Genomic DNA, 12,806 nt, shown 5'->3' on the forward strand with positions numbered 1-12,806 from the left:
AACTCAAAATGATCAAATGTATCACAGATACATACAAACAAACAAGACTGTTCCTAGGAACTCTAACTCTGCACGCAGTCCCAATTTCCTATATTGCTGGAATCTCAGAACCAATTTCAAGGTTTCTAAAAAATATATCTGGTGCTATTTTTTTTCCTGTCAATAAACTCCCTTCAATGTTACTCTCTAAGAGTCTCATTATTGACTCCCATAAAGATGTTCTGTTGGAAAGAGACTTCAGGAATATCAATTCTACATCCTGTATATACATCACAGATCAAAAAATCTTTATTTTTATTTATATTTATATTGGCAAAACTGTGGTCAAGTTTATCCATATTGGCTGACAACAATGTATATTTTTGTTTTTCATGTATATGCATGAACTTTATATTAACTGTACCATACTACTCTAGCATGAGGTTTGTATCATGTGACATCCATTGTTGCTATTCTACCTTTTTTTAAACTGTCAGTTACAGTGAAGATGATCATAAATTTCAGGTCGAAATATTTGTTTATACACATTAGTTATATCATATATTGGTTTAAGAGGCACAAATCCCTCTTATTCCTCTTAAAATGAGTGAATTTTTTTTTTATGCTTGTGCTATTATTCAATCATCTAATGTTCAATTATCCTAGACCTAGGATGCTCACAATATGATCAGCAAAAATTGTGAATAAAATATTCTTTTACAGAAGTAACTGATTTTATAACAATTTAATATGACAACTTATGTCTCAAAAAGATTATGTCATAACTTTTTTTTTCATAAGAGAAGTCCCTGCTGAAGTACAACAATGTGACTGAAAAGCAAAAAAAAAAAAAAGTAAAAAGACAATTATAAAAGAATGATTTGAAGACTGACATTCATTGGAGAACAAGTATGTATATTAACATAAAATGTATTGAGAGTTCATTTCATTTTCAGTGTGTATATATATATATAAAACTAGTGAAGTATCTTCACATGTTTCCTTTCATTTCCCACCTTTGTTTTGCTTCAAATCTATTTAAAAAAAAAGCACACGTTAATATACCATACATGTATGTATGCAAAAAAAATACATATTTTTACAATTAAATAAATAAATACACACACAAACACACACACACATATATATATATATATATATTATATATAATTTCAACCTATAAATACATATTTTTAAACAAACAATTTAATATATCACACATATATATAATTAGATAATCCAGAAATCCTGAATGATTTCTGGATTATCCTAACTCTTCACCCTAAAGGACAAACATGGAACTTTTTCAAGCCATTTCAAACTTTTAATAATGAGAGTAATGGTGGTTTCATACTGGACAATGAAATTTATCTACCACCTAAAGACAATCACAAGCAGCTATGAATAGTCGGATTTCAGTGCATGGCCCACTTGGTTGGCTGACTGAATTTTTTTAAAAATTAAGAAATAAAGAAAGAAAGGAAACAACAGGAATGAAAGGTTATAGAATATATGGACAACACTAAGTGAGAAACTGACAGGCAAAAATATTTACCCAATTCTATGAGAATAGGCAGCTGAAATTTTGAATAATAGCAGATTTTGGTGTAACCAACAAGAAAAATTCAAAAAATCCAAATATTCTGAGTTTAAGTAACCCAGAAGTTTTTTTTCTTTTCTGAATTTACAACAAGCATATCTTTTCCCTTTAACTCAAATAATGGTTAAGATATTGAGATGAGACATTGTCCACTGCAGGACTGAAATAACAATAAAATAATCTTGCTTACACTACTCTTCTATCCTCTGTAAGAAGATTATTATTCTTTTTTTGATGTGAATACGTCTTTAAATTCAGAACAGTACTAGGGGGTACGGAACAAAAGGTTGAGTGTAACAAACTCATTCAATAAGGTTTAGCTTAATAATTTCTAAAGTATTAAAGGTAGCCAAACCAAACATATCATTTGATAGCCGAGGGAATAAAGATTCGTCATTGACCTTCAGATAGTGTGCCACACCCCACAGGTGGTAGTGGGGGCTCCGCCATATTGTGTATGATCTGCAGCGCCTCGGAAACGTCCACTCAGTATAACTTCGCACTCTGTCATGATACGACACTCGTTTTAGTGTCAATCAACAGCTCTCATTGAGATCTATCGATTTAATGCATAATTCTTAAATTTCAATACAGTGTTGGTGAAGAAAATGTGGATTGATGTTAAAAAATTTAGAAATTTCACAATGTCTGCCTATACTTGGTGGAAAGCCAGCCAGAAATATGCCGAACACATATGATGGGAAAGAGCAGCTCGTCAGCTTTTCAATAATATCCCAATGTCTAGGTTGGAATGAATAAGGAAGTATCGGAAGTGAAAGAAATTGAAAGAGGTGCAGGTTGCAGCTGATGGCAGCAGCACTTCGGCCGCCGGGACGTACAAACCCATGGATGTAAATGACGTAAGCGACTATGCCATCGCTTCGGAAGATGGATTGAACGAAATGGATGTGGATTTCAGAAGATCGGCAACAATGTAAGAGCATTAGAGGTCGGTGAGCCCACTTGTGCCATAACGATTCACAAATCGCAAGGAGGCATTTTCGATTCAGTCGTATTTCAGTACAAGTCTCAACAAAATCAACTGGTGTCTGTTGCACTGAGCAGAGTCACTTCTGTCGTGACTCTGCTCAGTCACTGTGATAAAATTATAAATTTTATCACAGTTATGGAAATTCAGCACCCAATGTCAGGGAGATATGTGACGAATAAGAGAGGATGCTGCGATCACAGAGGAGGTCCAGATATTAAACGTAGATGATGATCATGACAACGGCAAAATCTCACGGTGGGGAGTCTTACCTGTCTTGGCGATCAACATACAGAGTTTGGTGGAGCACGCCAAAGATATCGAAACTGATTCCATTATGAACAGATCTGACTACTTGGTCATCAGTGAAACCTGGATGGATGATGCCACACCTGTGAATGTATCGGTTTCGAGCTTAAAGCATTTAAGAATACAGACATTGAAAGGCGACACAATCAACTGTCAACTTCGTCGTCATTGTTCAAATGCACGGCCGGTGGAGTCGCCTATATATAGGAACCTCAACAGCTTCACCGATTGTCAACGTATCGTTACCATTGATGTCAGTCGTAAGCTTAGAGTCGAAGAACCATCAGTGGGAGATATATGCCTGGATGACATAATGATCAACGGTGTATCTAAATTTGTCCTCAGAGCTGTGTACATTCATCTGAACGCTTCATCGTCGGCGATAGGATGTTTATCTATCGATCTCTGCTGCAATACTCAAAAAGCATAAAGAAAATAATCCCCAGTATTGAGCCAGATCTGCATATGCCCATCATCATCACTGGTGACTTCAATGTTGATGTGTCACAAAACCGATCACTGCAGGACTTTATGGAACACGAGTTTAATCTCACTTACGTTCAGACCACAGCGACCACGTTAATTAACACTTGTAATGATTTGACTTTCGCCAGAAACTTGGAAGTATCTTGTCTACTGTTTCTATGTCGCTTCTCTTACCATAGACCTATGATAAATAAAATTATAATCGATGATTAAACTTGTTTTCATTTAATTACACTTCCCAACACATATATAATCTGCTGGCATGACGTATTCACGTAAAACCCCTCCAGTCATGCTCCGACACAGCCAAGCCAGATTTTTTTCTTTTGTAATTCAACCTGAAATAGAAAATTTGATGAACTATTTTCTGAAAATTCTACAAAATTCCCATACATATGCATAAAAATATATCAGCAGAGCCATATTCGTTACAAAACAAAAGGAATAAAAATTAATTATACTGGCTAAGCTAAAGTGTTATAAATTTTCTCACTAAACTATCAAAGTTTCATTTTTTACCATGAAGACACATAAATGCTTCTGAGTGTATGCAAGCCTACCTGGTACTTGCACCTCTATATGCTGCAGGGATGGTAGCCAAAGACAGAAGGGGAAGTTTTGTGTGTGTGTACGTGCATGCACACCCTCTCTCCTTCTCTCTTCTCCTGTAACTGCTTATACAGGATGATTCCAAACAACTCCGTCAGAAATTTTAAGGGTGTAGAATACACCCTTAAAATTAACAAAAGAGTTCTGATAAACATAGGTTTAAATACCTCACCTCATATTTCCGAATTTAGGGACACAAAACACACACGTTGAAATGATTATTTTACTTATTATTAATAAAATAACAATTTGACGTTTCCACTCCTGTATTGAGGTCATCATCAGAAGGATACATATGTATAGGGAACCAAGCTACATGCCTTGCACTCTGTACTGGTAAATTAAATCTACGCTGTTAATTAATCTATTTCTTAGCCTGACCTCTAGCGATGATTAAATAAAATAAAATAAAAGTTGAAAAATATATATATATATATATATTTTTTTTTTTTAATTTTTTGTTCCACTTTTAGGGTGCTTAAGAGTCAAAGCTGTATAACTGAGAGGAGACCTCCACATAGCCTTTAAAGGAATGCAGAGAACCGACCAGGGCTTCTGACCTAATGTCTAATCCTCACCTTCTCATGGTACACCCTGTTGAGTATCTACCTGGATACTGAACGAACAAGGATGGGCTGGCAATTTGGAATTTAGCTGACCAAATTGTATTCTTATTGGTTAAACCAAAATAAAAAATGATGGTACAACATTACAAAATTTCATGCCGGCTGGGGCATCGCTCAGTTAAACAAGGCCCCCGTTGTTTTCGCCACGGAACCAAGGCGAACAGCGAAAAGTCAGCTACTGGAACAAATCTGAAAACACACCCTAACTCAACATCACCAAAGTTAAAGATTGGTACTATCAATATAAGAAGCCTGAATGGCAAAGAAATATTATGTACCAGATCGACATAATAGGGGTGACTGAAAAAAAAAACAAAAACCGGTGAGATCTTTCTGAGCAATAAATACAAAATGTTATATTCAGGCAATGATAATCAAGAAAAAGAAGGAGTAGCCATAGTATTCAACACAAAATACGAGGCTAATCTTCTTGAATGGCAGGAAGTCTCAAGTAGAGTGATGTGGGCAAATATGAGAATGGGGAACTGGACAATGAGACTTACTTGAGGCCAATGGTCCCACATCAAGAAATTCCTCCACTTCTACTAAGGTAGAAGTGGAGGAATTTTTTGATGCTATAGAAAAAGCAATTGACACAATGAAAAAGGAAAAGTTGGTCCTTGTTGAGGATCTGAATAGCAGAGTAGGAAATGATTGTCAGACATACAAAAATATTTTGGGAAAATTTGGAGAAAAGAGCAAAGCTAATAATAGTGGCAAATACCTGTTGGATTTTTGCTCAGGACATGGAGTCGTTATTACTAACACCATGTTCCAACATAAAAATGTGCACAAATTCACATGGAGAGAAGAGGTAAGGAATAAGAAAAGTCTCATTGACTATGTTATTGTTGATAGTGATGTTTTCTCCCTGCTACAGGACACTAGAGTGTACAGAGGATTTGAAATTGGAAGCGATCAGTATTTAGTCTTGAGCAGGATAAAATTGAATTTCATATTGAAAAGATTAACATGTAAGAAAGTTTTAAAGCGAATAAAAGTTGAGCAGCTCTCAGATGTGAACTGTAGACTAACATATACAAAGATTATTGAAGAAAAAATGAAAGCGTTTGAGAACAGGAACCAAACCTTGGAGATTCAGTGGCAAGCTTTGAAGAAAATCCTGATTGATTCAGCCAGAGAGGCATGTGGTGAGGTTGTCTGCAAGGATAGAAAAATCAGAACTCCACGGTGGACACAGGAAGTTAAAGAGGCAGTAAAGGAAAAGAAGGAATCATATCAAAGGTTCCTTGCAAATAAGTCAGCTTTGGCTCTTAGAGAATGTAGAGACAAATGTAACACTGTGTAAAATAATATAACACTGTGTAAAACTAGCTAAACAAAAGTCATGGGAGGACTTTGGCAAGAACATAGAAAATAAATATCAACAAGGTGGTAAGATATTCTGGAGGTTGTTAAAGAAACTTAGAAATGGAGGAAAAAGTGCTGTAAAAGGGGGTTAGAGATGATAAAGGTGACATGAAAACAGGAGAAAAAGATATCCTTGAAGTATGGAGTAATTACTTCGAAAAATTGCTAAATGAAACAAGCAGTGATAGCACAGTGGTAAAAAACACTCAACAGGCATACAGTCAGGAATACATATCCATACTTGAAGTAGAAAAAGCCATCAAAGGCTTGAAATATGGAAAGGCAGCAGGAGTAGATGATATTCGACCAGAAATGCTGAAGTATGGTGGTATAAAAGTCTTACAGTGGCTGCACTGCATAGTTCAGAAAGCCTGGACAGAGGGACGAATTCCCGATGATTTGAGTACAGCTCTCATAGTACCCATATATAAAAAGGGAAATAAAACTGAATGTGAGAATTACAGAGGTATTTCCCTACTGAGTGTTCCTGGCAAGATCTATGCAAGTATACTTGAGAAACGGTTGAGAAGAATTGTGGAAGAAAAGCTTGGTGAAGAACAAGCTGGATTCAGGCCAAATAGAGGCTGTCAGGATCAGATCTTCACTTTACAATAAATAGTCGAGAAAGCATGGGAATATAACAAAGATCTGTATTTAAGTTTTGTCGATCTGGAAAAGGCATATGACAAGGTGCCAAGAGAGAAGCTATTCAATATGCTACAGTTATATGGTGTCGACAGGACATTATATCAAGCAATACTTAGTCTGTATTTGAGTTGTAAGTCGGCAGTTAGAATTGAAGGATGCAGGAAGATAATGTTAAATCTGGTGTAAGACAAGGATGAACATTATCCCCTCTGCTATTCATTATCTATATGGATCACATTATGAAGGAAAGTGGTATTAAACATGATATCAGAATTGGAGCTGTTAATCTCAGCTCTTTGATTTATGCGGACGATGTTATACTTCTGAATAAATCCGCTACAAGTTTGCAAGATTCCCTGCTAAATTGAATAACTGTTGTAATATATATGGTATGAAGGTCAGCATTAAAAAGACAAAGACAATGAAAATAGGTAGAATTGTCGAAAATGTCAACTGTGTTGTGAACGGGGAACCTGTGGAATAAGTAAAACATTTCAGCTACTTAGGCACGATGTTTAGTGAGATGGTAAATTAAATATGGAAATAGACAACAGAATCAACAAAGCTGGTATGGTAGGAAGTCAATTGAATAAATTTATATGGCATAAGAGAGAAATTAGTCGGAACACTAAATTAACTGTATACAAGACAGTGTTCAAACCAGTTTTAACTTATGGATCTGAAAGCTGGGTCAGAAGTAAAACACTTGACCAAAGACTAGAGACCGCAGATATGAGAGTCCTGAGAAAGATTAGAGGCGTGAACAGATTGCATCAATGGCAATATCATATTAAAAACGAGGATATTAGAAAAGAACTTGACATTGTCAGCATCCGGGAATGCGTTAGCAGAGCTAATCTCAGGTGGTATGGTCACTTAAACAGAATGGGCGAGGAAAGATTAGCAAAACAAGTGTTCTCTGTCAGGTTGGCAGGAAAATGGCCCAGAGGAAGACCAAGATATAGGTGGATTGATACGGTACAATGTGCCTTAGACGATAGAAATATAAGATCTGATAATGATAATACTGGAGTCTAGACAAGTAATAGAGTGATTTGGAGGAAAATTGTAGATAGGAAGTTAGTAATTATGTAAATTTTTCATGTAGTACTATCATATCCTGTACACCCCTTGAGGGTACATGTCAGGAATTTGATGATGATGATATACATATATATAAAAATTTTAAATATATAAAAATAAAAAATATAAAAAATAAATAAAAATTATAATTAATAAATAAAATAAATAAAAAACTACAATAAACTCTGCTAAAGTCCTCATGTACTAAGATTCTTCTGGATGTGTACAGTTCAGATTGTTATACTATGATTTTCTTCAGGCCTTGTACAGTCCAATGTCCCGATCAATGATACTATCTTACCTTCAAAAAGAGGGTACAGCCATGGGCTCATCACTTCTCCCTCCCCCCCAATTGCTAACTTTTATATGGAAGACTTTGAGCAACGAGCTCTAGAGTCAGCATGCCTAAATCAAAATTTGGCTCAGATAAGTCGACGATATTTTCACCATTTGGCCCCCACGGCCACGAAGCACTAAATACATTCCTTAGCCACCTGAACAAACAAACTGGCGAACCAACTGTTCCTAGACACACTCGTCACACGTCGTCCCTTAGGCTGTCTCTCCTTCTCAGTCTACCACAAACCTACACACACAGGCCAGTACATACACAAAAATTCTTATCACCACCCAACACAAAAACTAGGTGTCATAAGCACCCTTAAACACAGAGCTCAAACTATCTGTTCAAATGAACAAGCTCTAAACCAGGAATACAAGATCATCAACCATACATTTATAAAAAATGGATACAGTAAAAAAAATATTCACAAGATCCTCCATAGAGACTATTGTAAAAACAAAAAAGATTTCAAGAATGCTATTTCCATACCTTATGTTAGAGGCATTTCCAAAAAAATAGACAGAACACTACACAAATACAACCTCAAAACCCTTTAAATCCCCAACAAAATTAAGACACCTACTCAGTTCTTCCAAAGATCCTCTTCCACACCTAGTCCACCCAGAGGTATACAAAATACAATGCACATGTAACCTACCATACATAGGGGAAACAGGGAGAACCATCCCAATTAGGAAGGATGAACACAAACGACACATTAAATACCTCCATTTTGGAAAAACTGGCCTTTCTGACCACGTACTCCAAACATACCACAGAATTGATTGGAAAAATACCAAGTCTCTACACCGCGACAAAACCTGATTCGAGAGGAAATTCAAAGAAGCATTTGTAATGCTCAAGCATAATCCAAATCTGAATAAAAACGATCGCCTAACCATTCCAAGAATGTGGAGGACCCATCTGCAACCTTTATAGCAACCAGAACAAGCCAAAAAATAATCTCAATACAAGAAGACTTGGTGAAGTTTTTTTTTTCTCCTTAACATGCCATAGTAACTTGAACAAGGCCTGAAGAAAATCATAGTATAACAATCTGAACTGTACAAATCCAGAAGAATCTTAGTACATGAGGACTTTAGCAGAGTTTATTGTAGTTTTTTATTTATTTATTAATTATAATTTTTTATTTATTTTTTGTATATATTTAAACAACCAGAATCACATGCAAGGCATCCCTTGAATTGTATTCAGTCTAATAGGTTTTCCCAGAGCAAGTCAGTTGCTATTTGCTTCAGTGTTTTGCAATGAAGGGTTAGTTCATATTAACTGAATTGGCTGATATGTACTTTCATTATAGACAAGCAAATGGAAATGCACATGAAGCACATTAACTTTACAATCAGGCTTTCCCTGGTCATCGATACCATCTCAATACCATACTTTTGAATGGTATTGAGATGGTATTTTCAATTATCACAACAACTGTGTGAGGCTCAATATCAATTCTCCATTAATGTATATGGACAGGTATATTTGGAGACATTAATAGGACCTGTTTTGTTAAACAGGCAGAACCTTTGTACTATGACTTGTTACAAAACCTGGCAGAAAACATTTTCCATGATGTACTCAATTACATTCCTTTGGCATGGAGGAAAAATGTGGTTCATGCATGACAGGGTCCACCACACATCGGTTGTGAAGCCAGAGGATATCTTGATCAAAGGTTTCCTGATAGGATTGGTTGGGATGGACTAATTACATGGTCCCCTTGGTTACAATCTAAAATCTGTAAATTTTTATTTGTGGGAATATGTGAAATTATTGATATTAGAACCCACATTATTTCAGACATTAAATATATTGTGTTAGGGACCACGAGATGGCGGCACATTTGAGCCGTCTCTCTTCACTGAGTACCGCTTAATCAGTGATAGCCTTGGGCCATCTATCTCTGATTGGTACCAGTGGAGATTGAACTGCCCACTCAGTCTCCAAAAGTTATATAGGGCTAAATGGCCTCGCCTACTCCCCGTATACGGGAATAAAAAGGCGTTAGCTGATTTTTTTTTTTTTTTCTACCTTAGTGGAGAATTGCAGTGAACTGAAAAAATGTTTTCAACATGCACAATGTACTGCCATCAGATAATAGTAAGGAACTTTCAATGAGGCTGTATCTCTATATTTGAACATTTCTGCTCAAGTATCATTAACTCCAGCTGCCTTTCCCCATTTTTGGTTTTGGAATGTCTCTACCTCAAGTGTTGATATGTACACTTGCTTGCTCTAATATTTTCTACTGTTGTTTTGCTTACCTCATTTAACAATCATTATTAATTACACCAGACATCTAAAATATCTTTACTTCGGTTTTCATGTCTCATCTCTGATTTCTTTTCAAAGTACTTTCTCTTCCATCTCCAAACTCTATAGCTTCCAGAACATTTTGTGAATTTCATATCTTCGACATTCTTACCAGTATCTTTCCATGACTTTTGTTTAGCACCTTTTAGGTGGAAGATGGATTTCATCGCCTGGTATGAGACCATCACCCTGCTTAATGGAGGCCTGAAATGACTTGAAAAAGTTCCATGTTTGGTTTCTAGAGCAGGGTTTCTGGACTTGGTAAAAAATAAACACAATATAAATATATATATATATATATATATATAAAATCAGTAAAAATAGGGAAAAAAAATCCGACTTTATCTGACTGCTTGGTGCAATTTAAACTATCAAACAGTGCTAGCTTAGATATATCATCATTATTCTAATGGTAATGATGCTATATATTTTAAAGTGCATTACTGAGGAGCGCTTGAAATAATACCGATCATTACAGTAGATTTTTTTTCTATTATACTTAGGTACAATAAAGAACATTCAATTATGAAATAAAGAATAAAAATTATTCATAATACAAAAATAATCTGTCATACTCACCCCCAATTAAGTTTTTTCAATTTCTTGGCCTTCTGAATAGCCTCCTCTTCAGCCTTTTGCTCTGATGCTCTTTTGGCAGCAAAAGCATCTGCAATCTTTACGGCAAACTATAAAACATTATCATCATTATTATGCAGGCTTCCCCCATATATTTGTCACATCACTCATGTGCAAAGTTTTTCTATATAAATTTTGGAAATAATTTTCTCAATTACTTTAAAGAATGAAATCTTAGAATTATGAATTATAAGAACTATTCTCTGTTTACAGAAATAAGTTACATCACAATATGTAACTTATGGTATTCAAACTGCATAAATTTTTTTTAATATCTCATATATGAAGATAAATGCTTCAGTGAAAAGTATACAAATTTACTAGACTTATCACTGCCAAATTTTACACTTTTCTCCATCCATTGATAAATTTTGCTATTTTAAGTAGTTTTTGGCTTATATCACAGGAAGCACAGGCCTTAAAGAAAGGTTATTATTATTACAAGACACATCCACAGGATCAATGTGGGAGGCCACTCTACACAATCCTAAATGATCCACCATCTACCACACTATAAGTATTTTTGTCTGTAAACTACATGTTCTGTTGCCAGTTTGTTAAGCAGTAGAAAATCCTGCTACCTCACCATGAGACAGGCTAACTATTCAACTGAAAATGCTGACATAAGATTCTTCTAGCCATGATGAGAATCAACCCAAGGTCTTTTCCAATCAAAGGACACATATCCTGTCATTCTTCCATCTGCACTATAGATACTTTTTTTCTTTTCTTTTTTTTATCAATTCACTTCTTTTCTGCTTATCATTTTTCACTACTATTATTACATGATACTTCTATGAAATATGAAGACTCATTGCAGTTTGTCTTTTCTCTCTTCTTAAAACATGATGATCTTTCAAAATAATCTTATTCCAACAAAATACACAACATTTTTTGTAGAATGTGAAGTACTTTATATGTAAATTTGTTTAAGTGAATTTCTGGGATATTCACTTATAGAAATGCCAATAATGGAAAGATCCTATTGAAGATAAATGAGTTTGAGAAAAAAGTTACACTAAGCATTACAAAAAATACACTGAAAATCAATATACTACAAATGAACTAATAAATACAATCTCTGCCATTTTAAAAAAGATCTTATTGAGAATCAATGGTAAATATAAAAACAGTATTTTGAGATCAGGGTTTGTAAATATTTTTAACAATTTATGAGATCAGAAAACAATCCTTATTTTTATTTCTTCCAGTAACATAAATATTACCTGGTGAAGTAATTAGTCCTTGAACATACCTAATTGCAAGTGGTGTCAAAGAAATTTTTAATAATAATAATAATACCAAAATAAAATAGCCTCTTGGCTCGTTATCATAGTAATAACAATATATTAGTACACCAGTTTAGCAATTCGTTAGTAAAGGTATATGTAAGTTCGGTTCACTTAAAACCTTGATATTCCAGGTCTACCTACTCACTGATGAGACCTCAATAAGGGTTGAAACCGGTCTGGGTAGTGACCTCTTCTCATAATATAAAACAATAATACATCTCTTAGGAGCTGCGTTTTACATTGTGAGAGAATATTAAGAATAGTGACAGAACTTGCTCCACCTTTGCTCCGAGTTGCTCTGGTGTTGTACTACCCAAGTGATTACTTACACTTGGGCTCGCCGATAGTTTCTCGGCATGAAACTCTAGGACTTCGATGGATTTCGATACGAGTTTCGTACCCGGCTGTAGAACAATACGGGATTTACCATCTCCCTTAAAATTAACTTATGTCGCCGGTAAAATAGCCTCTTGGCTCGTTATCGTAATAATAATAATAATTTAAAAAT

At 35.1% G+C, this 12,806-nt stretch overlaps 1 protein-coding gene across 1 annotated transcript in view; it reads right to left on the bottom strand.

Annotated features, from left to right (window-relative positions):
• Positions 1-709: 709 nt before the first annotated feature.
• LOC150106452 (protein FAM204A-like) overlaps positions 710-12,806 on the bottom strand; it is a 70,199-nt gene continuing 58,102 nt past the window's right edge. The window contains exons 6-7 of the mRNA XM_090392449.1: positions 10,950-11,056; positions 710-1,013 (exon numbers count right to left, since the gene is read on the bottom strand). Of these exons, the coding sequence (XP_090248575.1) occupies positions 971-1,013; positions 10,950-11,056 (150 nt within the window). The 3' untranslated portion in view covers positions 710-970. The remainder of the gene's footprint in view (positions 1,014-10,949; positions 11,057-12,806) is intronic.

This window comes from Typopeltis vanoorti, chromosome 5, assembly GCF_054136105.1.
Source record: "Typopeltis vanoorti isolate ZY-2024b chromosome 5, IOZ_Tvanoo_1.0, whole genome shotgun sequence".
Classification (NCBI taxonomy): Eukaryota; Metazoa; Arthropoda; class Arachnida; order Uropygi; family Thelyphonidae; genus Typopeltis; species Typopeltis vanoorti.